Source organism: Lithohypha guttulata (genome assembly GCF_036872675.1).
Source record: "Lithohypha guttulata strain CCFEE 5908 chromosome Unknown scaffold_2, whole genome shotgun sequence".
Lineage (NCBI taxonomy): Eukaryota > Fungi > Ascomycota > Eurotiomycetes > Chaetothyriales > Trichomeriaceae > Lithohypha > Lithohypha guttulata.
The window spans coordinates 3,946,775-3,961,383 of NW_027042751.1; the positions used below are offsets into that span (position 1 = coordinate 3,946,775).

The 14,609-nt window shown below is 49.6% G+C and overlaps 6 protein-coding genes across 6 annotated transcripts; 4 read left to right on the top strand and 2 right to left on the bottom strand.

Annotated features, from left to right (window-relative positions):
• Positions 1-416: 416 nt before the first annotated feature.
• Positions 417-4,483, bottom strand: LTR64_003554 (uncharacterized protein; the record flags this gene model as incomplete). Its single annotated transcript, XM_064897910.1, has 2 exons — positions 417-4,197; positions 4,251-4,483. 2 exons carry the CDS (start codon positions 4,481-4,483, stop codon positions 417-419), a joined length of 4,014 nt encoding a protein of 1,337 aa, XP_064756860.1.
• A 773-nt stretch (positions 4,484-5,256) lies between these two features.
• On the top strand, positions 5,257-6,053 carry LTR64_003555 (uncharacterized protein; the record flags this gene model as incomplete). The annotated part of the gene is made up of 2 exons (XM_064897911.1): positions 5,257-5,871; positions 5,925-6,053. The coding sequence occupies 2 exons, from the start codon at positions 5,257-5,259 to the stop codon at positions 6,051-6,053; spliced, it is 744 nt and encodes a 247-aa protein (XP_064756861.1).
• A 619-nt stretch (positions 6,054-6,672) lies between these two features.
• LAG1 (sphingosine N-acyltransferase lag1) lies at positions 6,673-8,025 on the top strand (the record flags this gene model as incomplete). Its single annotated transcript, XM_064897912.1, has 1 exon — positions 6,673-8,025. The coding sequence occupies one exon, from the start codon at positions 6,673-6,675 to the stop codon at positions 8,023-8,025; it is 1,353 nt and encodes a 450-aa protein (XP_064756862.1).
• A 672-nt stretch (positions 8,026-8,697) lies between these two features.
• Positions 8,698-10,140, top strand: LTR64_003557 (uncharacterized protein; the record flags this gene model as incomplete). Its single annotated transcript, XM_064897913.1, has 2 exons — positions 8,698-9,450; positions 9,508-10,140. The coding sequence occupies 2 exons, from the start codon at positions 8,698-8,700 to the stop codon at positions 10,138-10,140; spliced, it is 1,386 nt and encodes a 461-aa protein (XP_064756863.1).
• Positions 10,141-10,530: 390 nt separating this feature from the next.
• Positions 10,531-12,807, bottom strand: CEF1 (Pre-mRNA-splicing factor cef1; the record flags this gene model as incomplete). Its single annotated transcript, XM_064897914.1, has 1 exon — positions 10,531-12,807. One exon carries the CDS (start codon positions 12,805-12,807, stop codon positions 10,531-10,533), a length of 2,277 nt encoding a protein of 758 aa, XP_064756864.1.
• Positions 12,808-13,043: 236 nt separating this feature from the next.
• On the top strand, positions 13,044-14,342 carry LTR64_003559 (uncharacterized protein; the record flags this gene model as incomplete). Its single annotated transcript, XM_064897915.1, has 1 exon — positions 13,044-14,342. The coding sequence occupies one exon, from the start codon at positions 13,044-13,046 to the stop codon at positions 14,340-14,342; it is 1,299 nt and encodes a 432-aa protein (XP_064756865.1).
• Positions 14,343-14,609: the final 267 nt, after the last annotated feature.

Here is a 14,609-nt window from a genome sequence, read left to right on the forward strand (position 1 = left end):
ACCAAGTGCTAATAACCACGTTGGCGATATGGGGACAGAGGTGGGCGTTCGCTGTTCAGCTTGAATGAACGTAGGAACCATGGCATGAAGAGGACGAACAAGAGGAGTCGAGAGGACCAAAGTAGTATAGGCAATGGCAATCAACAATAGTATTGTATGTTCAGCCTATCACTGTGAACCGCGTAGTCTGCACTCGTCTTGCCTGTTGACGAGACAAGGAAGCGGTATGCATTGTTCTGTCATAAGTTCTTGTCATCACTTCGTAATTCCTTTGGTTCTCTTTGACTCGTGCTGTTGTCGATAATGCACTTTACCGTTCCTTAGACGGCCACGAAAGACAATGACATTATCATCCTCAAGACCTACAGTATGCTTCTGCCCTTATGCGTGTTGTGAGGATATAGAAGGAGAGCCTTCTAAGCATCGTTACCAGTAGTAATCTGCTTCACTGTTCCTGCAAATTCCTTCTGCATAAATTCGAAATAGTTTCTCCAAGCTGCCAGGTCAGAATCCACACTAGCATTATTAGCACTAGGGAACTTCTGGCCCAGTTCCAAAGACATTCTTATGACACTTGAGTTCGCTTCATTGATACGCTCAATCTCTTGCTTGACGGCATTTTCTTTTGGTTTCTGATCGACCACTTTGCGGAACGACTCGGCAAGAGTAGGAAGACGGCGCTTTGTCTCCTCTGCATCGAGGTCCGAGAGTCGTGAGAGCATGAGGTTGCAGAGCGTACGAATGTCGTGATCATCAGCCACACCGTCCACAACACGGTCGAAGAAGGATGAAAATGTGAGGAAGGGCAGAGCACGTGGAGTTTCCATGAGTGTATAGAGTGCAGCAAAAGCTGACTTTCGCAGATCTAGGCCAGCATCTTCTTGATGTGTGAAGGGGCCGATCCTAACTGTTTTGATAAGCTCTTTCTTGATATGAGTATCTGCCAGGACAACAGGTAGCAGCTGGTCAAGATCCGGCAAGATGAACTCTGGCTTGTTCTGTAAAGCAGCTGTTAAAGTCGTGACTGCTAGTCGTCTATTGCCTATGTCTGAATCGCTAAGCATCTTCTTTAGCAGAGGGACAATCGATCGTGTCAAAGCCTGGTTCAAACTGCTGCTGGAATTGCTCAAAGTGAATCTGAACGCAGAGATAACGGTACCTCTTTGCGAGGCTTCTTGACCGTCCAGAGCCTGGTGGAGCTCTTGCAAGTACTTAGCTGGGTCGAGTAGTACAACGCGACCAAGACATTCTGCTCCTACAGCCTGGTTGTCCTCCTTGGCAGCGACTGCGAAGACTACAGTCCACATATCTTGTGTGTAAGGCATGATACTGCTGGCAGAGTTTTCGGTGTGTTGTAGGATCTCTTTCAGGGAGTGCAAATGAAGATACTCTTGATCTGAGCCAGAACTTACACCTCTCAGCACGGCAGGTAAGTATTGCTTAATGTCGCTTGAGCTTGCGCTACCCAGAGCGATCGCAGCAGAAAGTCGGACTTTGTCAGACTTAGCACTCAAACTCTTGTAGAATATTTTCATATCAAATGGAGATTGAGCACCCATGCGTAGACCGATCTCACCAAGAACAGTCAATGCAAGACAAGCCGAGTTATCGTCTTTGTTTTGGACCTCACCTATGAAGGCATCGACAGACACACCCAAGTTATTGCCACCGTGCACCATGAGAGTGCCGATAGCCCTGCCGAGTGTATGGGTATCGCCATTGGTGCCTACGGCCAACAAACCTGTCATCAGCGGCGTTCCTAGACCTTGCTCACCGATCATCTTGACGACCAACAGGTATGCTTTTAATGGCGGCCCTTCTAGATGGGCTTGCGATAGCTTGCAAAGAGCTTCGACGACTGGTGGGTTGACAAGTACTTCGGCATTGGTTGGTATTATCTTTGCAAGTACGACCAGAGCTGGAGTGAGGAGGTTGAGGTCATCTGCTCGTATGACGGGCATCAATTGGGTCTGAATGTTTTGGATCGTATCCGTCCCGTATTGCGACGCTGTCACTGGGTTAAGGGCAAGGAACTGAAGTGCCTCGAGTGATGCTGCTCGGAGAGATCGATCAGCCTTTCGAAGCTGATTCGCCAACTCTACCGATACTTCTTGAACCCAACTTATACCAACGTTGTCTGATGTTGTGGCAGCTTCGGCAACAAGGCCTATCGCCTGCGCCGCTTCTCGTCTCGTAGTTTCGTTTTTCAAACGATCATCTAGCACGCCCAAAGCTTTGCTCCGTGCATCAAGGGACAGTAGCTTAGTGCCAGATGTCCTCGAAACAAGGACACCGAAGACTTGTATGGCACGATGCCGAACCTCCAGATCTGCGTTCACGTTATTGACAGGGCCAAGCGTTACAGAGTATAGCTTCTCGATATGTATGGCGTGATCCTGGTTCGTTGCTGGCAGGCGAGGCGGTGAGAGTGCCTTAGCGAATTGCTCCATTGTTGATAATGCAGCTTGAGACACCTTATAATTGCGGTCCGAAACCAGACTTGTGACAGGCGAGATGAGTGCAATGACAAAAGGCATCAATACCGTGCTTGGATTCGTCTCTGTGATGGTGCTAACCAGTGCAAGAGTCTCTATCTGCAGGCTAGCAGCTGTAGCTGTTGAGCCAGAGGCATTTGTTGAGCCACTACCGCCGGACGAAGTCAGAGCATCAGCAAAAGGATCCTCCAGCTGCTGCAGATGATCTGCTAGAGCACTATTTCTCGACTCAGCAACAGCTTTGAGCATCAGAATGGCTGCTTGTTTCAAAGCTATGCTTGCCTTCTTCCAAAGCTTGACGGTGGCTGAGATGATTCGTGGAATGAGGTTGGCTAGATCTGCTTGAGCGCCAACAGGTGGTGATGGTGGTACAAAAGGAGGGCTTGCTCGGCTATGTACAAGACCTTGCAGATCAACGTCCCTATTACTAATGTTGCTGTCTCGCCGCTTTCTCTTGTTGCTCATTGGAGTTGTAGTCGAGCCATTCACAGCCTCGTCGTGATGAGTGCGTGGCATAGAAGCAGTCTTGTGCATGAGGGCAGTGGTTGCAGAAATGATCTCTAGTCGCACGCTATCTTCTCTTTCCTTGCTAAGTCTCGATAGAAGAGGAGGGGCCAGCTTGGCAATCAACCCTTCCTGATCTGCTGTAGTACTAATAGCAATAAGAGTCAGCAAGACCTTTGCGGCACTCCTTCGGACTTTCCAGCTTGTATCTTCAACGTCGCCGAAGGCATCGTCGTCGTCCAGTCCGTCATACTCGTCATCATCGTCGCCAAAAGGCTCGGTATCACCGTCATCGCTCTGAGCGTCCTGTGTGCCTGACATTTCTTCATCATCTTCAACATCAACGACGTTCGGATCATACTTGAGGTATCTTAGAGCAGCAGAAAGAGTGCCGTCGAGGTGCCGCTGCATCTCTCCCGGGCAAGAGGCTAGTAGAGAATCAAGTGTTACCAAGGTGGCCTCTCTCAGCTCTTCTACCTCTGGGTCGACTTCTACCTCGTCGCTTGAGTCTTCCCTCGCAGCGTCCATCTCTTCCTGACTCAGGACATTCAGGGCGAAAGGAGCAAGCACGTTGAGGTAAGCACCTATCCGAGTAGGAATGGCTCGAGCCAGCGAACCAACTCCAGAAATCAGATATCGACGGTGATTGATTGATGTGTCAGGGTCTTCCACCTGAGCGGCAATGAACTCTACAAGTTCGGTCAACTGAGCCGTTTTGTAGTAGGGCACAATGGCGCTGACACCGGCCAGTGCCCGCTTCTTGACAACACCATTTGCTTGTGAATCACTAATGGTATGGAAGAGGGTAGCACCTAGCGCAGCAAGCTCTTCGTTTCGCAGCGAGGACCCATAACAGTGCACAACCTCAATGGCGACGTCAACAGCATCAGCACTATAACTTTTATCCTTCTGCTGTTGCAGCAATCCAGGAGACAGGTCTGGTGGAGGTCGCTTCTCATTCGCCAGTAGGACACGACCAACAAGTCTTGGGATCAGGACCCTGCTAATGGCAGCGAATGCTTCCTTGACGTCTCGTTCGTTGGCGCTCGTCAATGGATTTGGCAATGAACCAACAACGACTCGAAGGGCGGTTAGAGGCACTGATGCATCGAGCTCTTTGCGGGTGGTAAGTTCGGTAATTTTGTCAAAGTAAGGTGCAATGTAGTCATTCGGCGTTCTCCTGGCTAACGGACCGACACTACGCATCGTTAGCAACAGAGTAAGTAATTGGTGATTGAGTATGCGATCTACCATTTCAGTGCTTGGTTCTGTACCTCACCATTGCTGTCAGTCAATGCTTTAATAATTCTGTCAATAACCCTAGCAGCGGCATGGGTGTCTGATCTTAGTTGCTCCGAGCTCTGCGTAGCCAATATAGCAGCAAGGTCATTCAATTGCATGAAGCGAATGTCTGGGTCTGGATCGTCCAGTTTTGGGAGAAGGCTCGCAATCGACTGCATGGCAGATGCTCTATCTCTAGCCATAATAAGCGGAGTGAAAGACTTAACAGGAAAGGAAATAAAAAGAAAAGGATGTAGGGATGTAGAGGCAGCAACGTGTCTGGGAATTCGAATATTGTACTAAACGTTGTCCCCATACAATGCGTGACTGAAAGTGACAGTCGATAGCGACAAGGCAACAGTGGGGTTAAGAACGTGGTGATGCCTGAAGTCCGTCGCTCTTTCAGACCAGCTTGAGCTTTCAACGGGACAACATCAAATGACTACTACGCTTTATGTGTTTTCCTGGCCAAGGAAACAGCACTCAGAGGCACTGCGAGAAGTCGAAAATGTGCCTGCCGAAGTGAAGGCGCGGTTGATGCGCAGGTCAATCCCGGGGTCAAATTGGCACGGCTAAGTTGCCCGGCGCATCCTTTGTGGTGGACCTTTGTGATGTCAAGCTTCGAGGTTCGGAGCTCGATTCTGATTAGCTTCAGAAGTTGCGCATCATACAACTGAGCAAGCACTCAGACCATCTGCAGTCGTACCTTCTTCTGCGACTTTTTCGCAGCTTTTTATTGTCTATTCGTACACATACCACTTCTGAGGTTCAAAATGGCAATCCCTCGAGCTTCAGCCACCTTCGGTCGTACTGTACTCCGACGAGCATCAGCACAAACACGATCACGAGCTTGGAGACAAATCGGTCGACGACAATATGCTTCAGAGCATGGAGGTTCCTCTCGAAGTAGCGAGCTGCCCTGGTAAGCATTCCAGATGTAGATAACCAACGAATGTAGCTGATAGACGCGCACAGGATGATTGGCTCTGTTGGTTTCACCGTCCCGGCTGCTGTGTGGTTGTATGGCCAAGGTCCTAAAAAGGGTAGTCACGGCCACGAAGAGACTCACGAGGAGAGCCACGGAGAAGGCGAGGAGGAAGGCCATGAACCCAACGAGGACAAGGAGCAACACGAGGCGGCATCTGATACCAAGGACGCCGATCAACCTAACTCTGAAAAGGAATACGTGGGCGAGGGAGAGCCACAACAGGAAGAGAAGCAGCAAGCTGAATCCGATTCGGACGAGAGCAAGGATGCCTCCTCTGACCAAGGTTCTGACGACTCCGCTGATGAGAAGACGGAGCAGAAAGACGACAGTGGTAAAGAGGAGAAGCAGGAAGCTGGAGATAGCGAAAAGAAGGACGATAGCAAGGAGGACGACAAGAAGGCAGATGAGAAGACGTCAGACGACAAGAAGTCGGATGACAAGAAATCAGCCGGTAAACCTCGATTGTCAGAAGATGGGTATGAGCTACCTGGTCCTAATGCTCCAGGCCAAATTAATTATAAAAGCGGTACAGGTAAGGGTCCAGGGGAGCAGCAGCAACAGGTCGGCGGTCGACCTCAGCAGGAGACTAAGGGACAGAAGGACGTGAGTATTCCATTTCTCGTCATTTCTTACAGCGCGTACTAACTTTACCATAGTCCCAAAGCCAGCAATCAGGCGCCCAGAACCCATACCTTGACGACCACGAAAAGGGCAAGAAAGGTGAAGGTCTCAAGGAGACCGCCAGGATTCACGGAACCGTCGATTCCAACCGACCATTGGGTTGAGCCTGAGGTAGAGCTCTTCAACTAGTATGGTTTTGTTCGTATTCTAGAAACACTTTCCCACTGCCCTGACCACACTCATGCTGGCTCGTGAATGTACGCTAAGCCACAAGTTTTAGTGCGATTGAACCAAAACAGAGTTTGATATGTCCCCCGATGTAGGTTGGACTTCGGTACCACCCATTTGGGAAGGAAACTGGAGATTGTGGTTACGATTAATCCAGGGAGAGTACCTATATGATTGGGTAGGATCAATCTGAAAATTAGTGGTGGCAGTTGTCGGAAACTGCACATTTGAGCGCTGATTTTAAAGAGAAACCACAAGGTCTGGCGGAGTGTCAAAATTGCAGCAAGTACATCACCCTTTTTCCGCTGCGGTCTTGCCAAGTAATTCGTGCTTGGAGTCGTATGTCGTACTACTGTATTATGGCCTAGTTTTACTGCTTCTTATTGTTGTGCGGCTGCATGCTGGAGTAAGAGACGGGGTTAAGGAATCGAGCCCTGTTGTCTCCGAATCTATAACGTGCGCGCATTCTCCATTTTCCACTGCATTGGCAGCGGTAAACACCCGTCTCGTAGGAAGTCATTCTGCCCACGACCCATGTCCATTGACACGCCGAAGATGGGTCGACCTAGAGGTTCGAGCAACTTGGGCGCTGATCCTCGTGGTGACACAGCCGCACCAGCATTATCGACACTGAACCGACGCGATGCAACCAGTTCGGGTTCCGAAAAGGATGCCAGAGAAAAAGCACAAAAGCCACATTCCAAACGACGGAAAGCAAAGTCAGCTTTGCGTCGATACGCTCGCATCTCCCTGAAGTACACATGGCTCAATCCCTTGCTCATAGTACTTGCCATCTTGTCCGCTTACAGTGTCAACCCAGGCCCTCAGAATCCTCTGCACAAGGCCTTAGTAATCTCCTACAATGAAGGTCCAGCGTTCCCAGGCGGTCCGAATCGCTACGGAAAGGGCAAGGCAGATTTTGCTTTCGTCTCCTTCTACACCGTCGTCCTCAGCTTTACCCGCGAGTTCATAATGCAGCAAGTCATCCGTCCTACCGCGATAAGAGCAGGAATTAGAAACCGTGGAAAGCAGGCACGCTTCATGGAACAGGTTTATACCGCAATGTACTTTGCCATATTTGGACCATTTGGACTATATGTCATGAAGAACGCGGAGGAAGGTGGATTGTGGTACTTCAGGACTATTAGCATGTTCGAAGGCTTCCCACATCGCGCACACGACGGCATTTTCAAAGCCTACTATCTGCTGCAAGCCTCGTATTGGACACAACAAGCCATTGTTCTTTTGCTTCAACTCGAGAAACCTCGAAAGGATTTCAAAGAGCTAGTACTGCACCACATCGTTACCCTGGCTCTTATTGGTCTCTCCTACCGCTTTCACTTCGCAAAGATGGGCATTGCTGTTTTTATCACACACGACATATCTGATTTCTTCCTTGCTTCCTCCAAGACCCTTAACTACCTCGACAGCTTCATCGTCGGGCCTTACTACCTCACATTCATTGGTGTATGGGTCTATCTTCGTCACTACATCAATTTACATGTGCTATGGTCTACCTTGACCGAGTTCCGTACTGTTGGTCCATTCGAGCTGAACTGGGAGACACAACAATACAAGTGTTTGCTTAGCCAAGTCATTACCTTTAGCTTGCTGGCATGTCTACAAGCAGTGAACCTGTTCTGGTTATACCTGATTCTGAGGATCGCCAAGAATTATGTTTTCAACAATGTTACTCAAGACGAAAGAAGTGAGGACGAAGCAACCGACCAGGAAGCCGAGGTCAAGGAGGAGAACAAGAAATTAAATGGGCACCCTGTGAAGAAACAGCTCGAAAATGGCACGACCGTAGACAGCGACAATCCTGTTGTCCTCGTGAACGGGCAACCCATGGAATCACAGGCCAAGCCAGAAGGCGTGCCACTGAGAAGAAGCCCAAGAAAAGGATGACAACCGCTTTGCGTACCATGCATGCACACAAAACCATGCACAACAGAGTGTTCGCCCAACTCTTGCCCTTTTCGAATCAACCAGGGATGCTTCTCGAAAGTCCAATCGAAACGATCCATGTACCTTGGTATGAAGCCCCTTGATAGGAGTGTGGTTCGATAGACAGCCACCAGGTAATATTCGCGGGTAACAAGGATGGAGATAAGGCTCGCGGACGGTACACTCTGAGAACACCTCTTCCAACAAATGCAACATCCAAATCGTTGTCGTTGTGCAAATACCAAGATTTGCGCTTGAAAGCAACACTTGTCACTGCTTGTGCCTATCTTCTCTTGCAGAAATAGAAGACTAGCATAACTACACTTTTTTCCCTGTTCACTATCAGCCACCATGCAGGGCTGTGAGCAATTATGTGTTCACTGTACCAAGTTAGTGATATATAGTGATATAGGAGGACGCCTGGTGGAGGTCGGCCACACTATCGTCTCTGTTGTCACGTCCTACATAAAAGCAACCTCGATTTTTCTCGACACCATTTTCCTCGCTCTCTTTCTATACATCTTTCAAGAAAGAAACCATCTGTCACCATTACTCGAAACGCATTGTCTGTTTCCAAAATTCAAAAGAATATCGTTCTCTTTACAAAAGACATTACAACTGTTGGACATGACTATGGAAGTGTTCCTAGGTCAAGCGAAGACGATGCCTGACGTCCCTGTACCTGACCAAAAACTCCTGGTCACAAATCTTCCAGCAGAGGTGATAGATGAGATCTGCTCTTACCTGTTTCAAGGGGACACTTTCAATGTCAGCGTCTTGCGCCGCACAACATCTAAGCCAAGTCGACGTCTCTTATGTGGCTTCCCGAGCGCAATCTCGAATCTCAACAGCCTCATGCATGCTAATAGCCTTCTGCGAGAGCGCACACGAGCATACGTCAGCCGAAAAGCAAGATTCTACGCCAACACAGAAGAGTTCGATGATCTTCCCACAGCATTCGGATCGGCCAATGCCAGCTTGATCCGATATCTCAACCTACAGTGCTTCAACGCGGCTAAAAGATATGGTAAATTCGTCTGGCCAAGATTGCATGGCATGATCAGACTACATCTTCCAAACCTTGAGAAGTTGGAGTTGTGGTCGTACTCATACAACAACTACTATCTGGAGTCAGGCACTGAGCCGGCATACATGACAACGCGACAGCAGGAGGATCATTGTTGTCTGATGAAGTTTGCCGCTTTTTTGAAGCATCCGAACCTCAAGCGAATCGTTGCTCCTGCTAGATATCGACCATACTTCGAAGTGGACGGAGGACAAGCACGAAGTAAAATTATCCTGGACGCTGGATATCAACATCGCAACTGGGAGGGTCAGCTGAGACGTCCTAATGCAACAGACACTGAACCAGAAGTGCTCGTGAAGGTATGTAATATCGATGAACCCTGAAGCGTGGACAGCATACTGACAAGCAATTCACAGGACCAAGTCTTGAATGCTACGTTGATCAGACAGATCAAGCGGGTGGATCTCCCCCGAACACCCTTTGAAACCCTTGTCCTTGAACCACCCACGGGTCAAACAGAAGACGTCATTACTACATCCGAGGTTCCGTCACAGGTTAGCATTTACACCTTTCTCGAAGAACGAGCCTATAAGACCAAAGACGAGCATGCTCAACGAGGCTGGGCTTGGCGTGATAACGACGAGCTGATCGTCTTCTGTGAGCAGATGAATGGTGTGTCTGATCTAGACAAGGCAGGCCTGGTTCAGACTATCGTGAGCGACAGAGACCAGTCGTACACTGAGAAGTGTGAATCAGACGAGAAGCAGAAAGACGCCGACTACAGAATCCGGTCGTTGGAATTGACCCTGGAATACACTCAGGAGAGGTCGGACAGACTAGAGGAGCAGCTCGAACGAGCCCAGCAAGAGAACGACGAAATAAACGGTATGTACAACGAGCTATATAACGAGAAGGAAAATCTCGGGTACGAGAACGAGTTGCTGCAACGCAAGATGCGACAACTCGAACGTGTGGTGCATCGGCTCGGGCGCGAGAAGGAGGACTGGGTGGATGTCTGTGATGCGCTTGAGATGTTATATGGTGGATAAAGGATGAGAGTCATTGTACTTGACAGATTTGGTCTTCTTGCGTTTATTCGCATTTCATTTGTATTAAAGGAGACGAGTTCTTCAACCCATGTGTACACACGCATCAACCTCAACAGAACGATTATGAGATTGATGGAGAATTATGTATCTGAATACACAAGACTCCCTGACAAGGAAGATAGACCACTGATCACATACCGTTTCAGCATTCAAACCTACAGACATTGTTGTACTCTTGATAGTAATGTGCGTTGATCTTGGAACTCTGCAACACGCCCAATGCAGCTTGTGGTATCACTTCATTGAGAGCCGACTGGTCAACGTGAGGCTACCATGTTAGACTGTGACTGCCTCGTGACTGCTGAAGTCCTCTAGACCACCCGTCCTCGACTATACGTGTCCATTAACCCCATTCGCCCTACCATTAACCTCCGCCAACCTATCCCTAACCTCCCTATACTCATCCTGAACCTCCCGCTCTCTCCTCACAACACCACCAACCTCCTCCCTCAACTTCTCCAACCGACTCTTCAACCCCGCCTCTTCAGCAATCCTCAAGTCCTCGAACGCCCGTAACCTCTCCCTTTCCTCGAGGAGTGATTTATGCGTATCACCAACTTTTTTCTTAAGCGCTTTTTGCCGAGCCATGTAGCCGCCAAGCAAGACTTTGAGTTTTTGCTCGCGCTTGTTGAGGGGATCGGCGAGGGAGAGGAGAGATTCTGTGGCGAAGGTGTGGAAGGGCAGGAGAGATGTGGTGGTTGTGTGGGAGGCGAGGATGGTGGGAAGTTGGTCTCGGGTTGGGACGTTGTTGAGGGATGTGAAGTAGTCGTCGTAGAAAGCCCTGAGGGCTTGGTCTGTTTCGGCTTCGGCTGCGATTGCTTCGCGAGCGGATGCGAGGTAATCGTCTGGTATTAGGTCGAGTTGTATTGCTGTTGAAGGAGATTGCCGGATTCCGGGGAGAGGTCTAGAGAAGGCATCGTAGGCCATGAGAGTGGCGGCTTCTTGAGCTATGGTACTGCGTATTGGGTCTTCAATGGCTTTTGCACTCTGCAACAGGGCATTATGGTTGACAGTGCGCGGACGTGGTAAGTTGCGCTGAACAGCTTGTGTCTGCCTCTTGAACTCGGCAGCTTGTCTTGCATCTTCAGCTTCACGAACTCGTCGATCGATCTCTTCTTGGTCTTCACGATCTGAAGCTGTCGGCTCAATTGGCTCAGCTTGTTCTTCTGGTAGTTCGAGTTCGAATTCAGTAGCTTTTGGTCTTGGTAAGGAAGCGAGCCTGGCACGTAGGGAGGCTTTGATGGCTGCATTCGAGGAAGAATTGATCAAAAGGTTGTCTCTAGGTGTTCGTAGTGGAGTAGCACCAGGACCGACTCCTTGTTGACGGAAAGGCGTCGCTAGTGGATTGGGCGTGTGTAGCTGGGATTTGGTAGGTGCGGCACCCTGAAAGCCAGTGGAACCAGCACCAACGTGGAGAGGTGTATTCTCGCCCCCAAGAAGTGAAGATTGTGTATTAGTCAACGCTTGAATATCACGTATCGAGTTTGCTATACGATCTTCTTGGGGTGGTGCCATGGGTGTCCGTAAAGGGGTTGAGCCGACCATGTTTGTGTACCGCGAGGACAATCCACCACTACCATCCTCGTCACCCGCAGCCCTGGATGCTCTATCACCAGCTACGCCCATCTTGACAATATCTTCGAGCTCGGCGTCGCTGACCTGTGGTGCTGGAAGGTTGAGGGCTCGACGCTTTGATCTCTGCTCTGCCTCGCGCATTCTTTGCAGTTGAGCAGCTCTTGCCGCAGCTTTTGCAGCCTCATCGGAACCTTTGTCTTGTTTCTGACGCTTGCTGTCTTGGTTATCGTCGGGGTCGCCTTGTCGTTTGCGAGCCAATTGTTGCTTTCGGGGGTCGAAATCTCCTTTCTCTTTCTCATTCTGCTCCTGTTCGTCCAAGGTATCGTGGAAGCCAGCTGCCGGAGCTTTCTCGAATGGGATATCAGCATTGTAATCCATCTGACCTTTCTTCTTGTGGGTAATCTTGATGTTGACACCAGCGTTCTTCAGCTCTCGACGTTTCTGTAGCACAGCCAGTCTTCTTGACTCTTCCAGCTGTCGCTCTCTAGCTTTCCTTTTGGCCTTCTTCCCCTGTGTGTTCGCCAATCGAGCTCTGGCCTCGGACAGCATCTCCTTCTCGTCCTCGTCCATGTCAATTGTATCTGGTCTCGCAGGCTTCGTTTCAGGATCTGGATCCAGCTCACCTGGTCTCAATTTGCGCACATCGTCCCCAGTCGGTGCAGCAGTTTCACCACCCTCTTGACCCTGGAGAGCCAATTCATCGTGCTCTCGTGCCTCAGCCTCGTCCAACAAGCGCGAGTATCGATCCAGACATTGTGTTGCAGTTCGCCCAACAATAGGTGCAATAGTCCTCCACTGTGTAGGCATCAACTTTGCCAGATGTAACAGCTTCTCATCCTCCTCCTTTGACCATTCGATCTTTCGAATAGCTGGATCCAGCCATTCTATCCATCGAGCCTTGCATTGCTTTGGTGTCTTTCGAGCGAGAAGTGATGAGACTCGCGCCCATTGATTCAGACCATATTTCGAGACAGCTGCTTTCAGGATTTCGTCCTCGATATTAGTCCACACTCCACCCTTTACGACCGGCATGTTGGCGACGCGTGGAATGTAATTGTATCTGGTTGCAGGTCACTCGAAAGACCTTGAAAACTGTAGCGTTTAGTCGCGGAGCGGAATTCTTAGGCACATGCAACGCTAAAAGCTTATCTTATCAGCCACTGAACCGATTTTTTGTCTGCAGCTTGAGGCCGATGGGAATTTCTCAGTCGCTCACCTACGCAATATCCTATCGACGTTAAGTTACAAGTGACAAGGATTCGTTCGAGATGTCGACCGTAGGAGCGCCTGCGCAACACAAGCAGACCTCACGAAAAGGCAAGAAAGCATGGCGCAAGAACGTGGACGTCACGGACGTACAACAAGGTCTTGAAGAATATCGAGAAGAGGTTAGAAGCGGTGGTCCTCTCAAGGAGAAGAGTGCAGATGAACTCTTCGCTGTCGATACAGTTGGATCGAAGGAGATTACCAAGAAGTACAATCTAGGCAAACCGCTCAAGGTTGACGAGATCTTGGCTCAGCGCTCAGCTGTACCTGCTGTTGATGGTCGCAAACGAGCTGGACAGGATTTACCTAGTGGAATCTACGAGCCTGCCAGTAAACGAAGAAAAGGCGATTGGGTCAGCAAGAAAGACGTGCAGAGACTGAAGCAGACCATCAACAAGGTCTCACACCTAGTAGATGGCGAAGCTGGAGAGCAGGATGTGTTTGACCTGTGGGATGCTACACCTCAGCCTGTTCCTGTGGATGACCTTGAATATCTTCCCAAACCTAAGCCAAAGGTCGCACCACACACAATCAAAAGAGCACCGATTGCACTGACCGCAGATGGCAAGCCTGTAAAGGCAGTTCCTGGCCCGAAGGCTGGCAGTAGCTACAACCCCGATTTCGAAGAGTGGAACGAGGCCATAATTAAGGAAGGAGACAAAGAGGTGGAGGCAGAAAAGGAAAGACAAAGGGCTAGAGAAGAGGAAGCTAGGAAGCAAGCTCTGATAGAAGCCGCCGTCGAGGATGATCACGCATACCGTACAGAAGACGAAAGTGCTTGGGAAGGCTTCGAAACCGAGAACGAAGACGCAGAAGCCCTGAAGAGAAAGCGTCCACAACGAAAGAACCCGGCAGAGAGAAACAAGGCCAAGAGAAGAAAGGAGGCTGAGAGGCTAGCTAAGCATGAGAAGAAAATGGCAGACAAGAAGAAGATCGGTCATGACTTGGCCAATTTGGTAGAGGCAGGTGCGCTTGTGCCTCGAGATGCACAAGGTGCTGTTGCTGAGGTCGAGATTGGTGAGGCTGACGACGACGAAAGTGCCGATGATAGCAAGGTCAGAAGGAGAAAGTTTGGGAATACAGTTTTGCCGGAGAAGAACCTGGAGATTGTACTACCAGATGAGTTGCAAGACTCGTTGCGAAGATTGAAGCCGGAAGGAAATTTGTTACAAGACCGATTTCGAAATCTGTTGGTCAATGGAAAGGTCGAGAGCAGGAAGCCCGTGCTACAGCCCAAGAAGAAGAGAGTCAAGATGACTGAGAAATGGTCCTTCAAGGACTTTTCTGTACCTGTTCGATAGTCCTTTACAGGCACAAAGAAGGTTTATACACATGTCCCAGCTCAAGTCTGTAGTAGTGCTTCCGTTCTGATTATGAATAAAATGTGTTACTATTCGTTTTCTGAAAATGGAGGGCGAGCATTTCTGACCTTGCGGAGGCTTCTCCAGCTTTGCCCAATTACATCACCGATAAGCACCCGCCACGAGCACTCAGAGTGTGGCTGTCAGCGCCGATCTATTCAGCTTCTGGCGTGTGCTGGGCCAACTAATCGACGGAAAGCAGCAGGT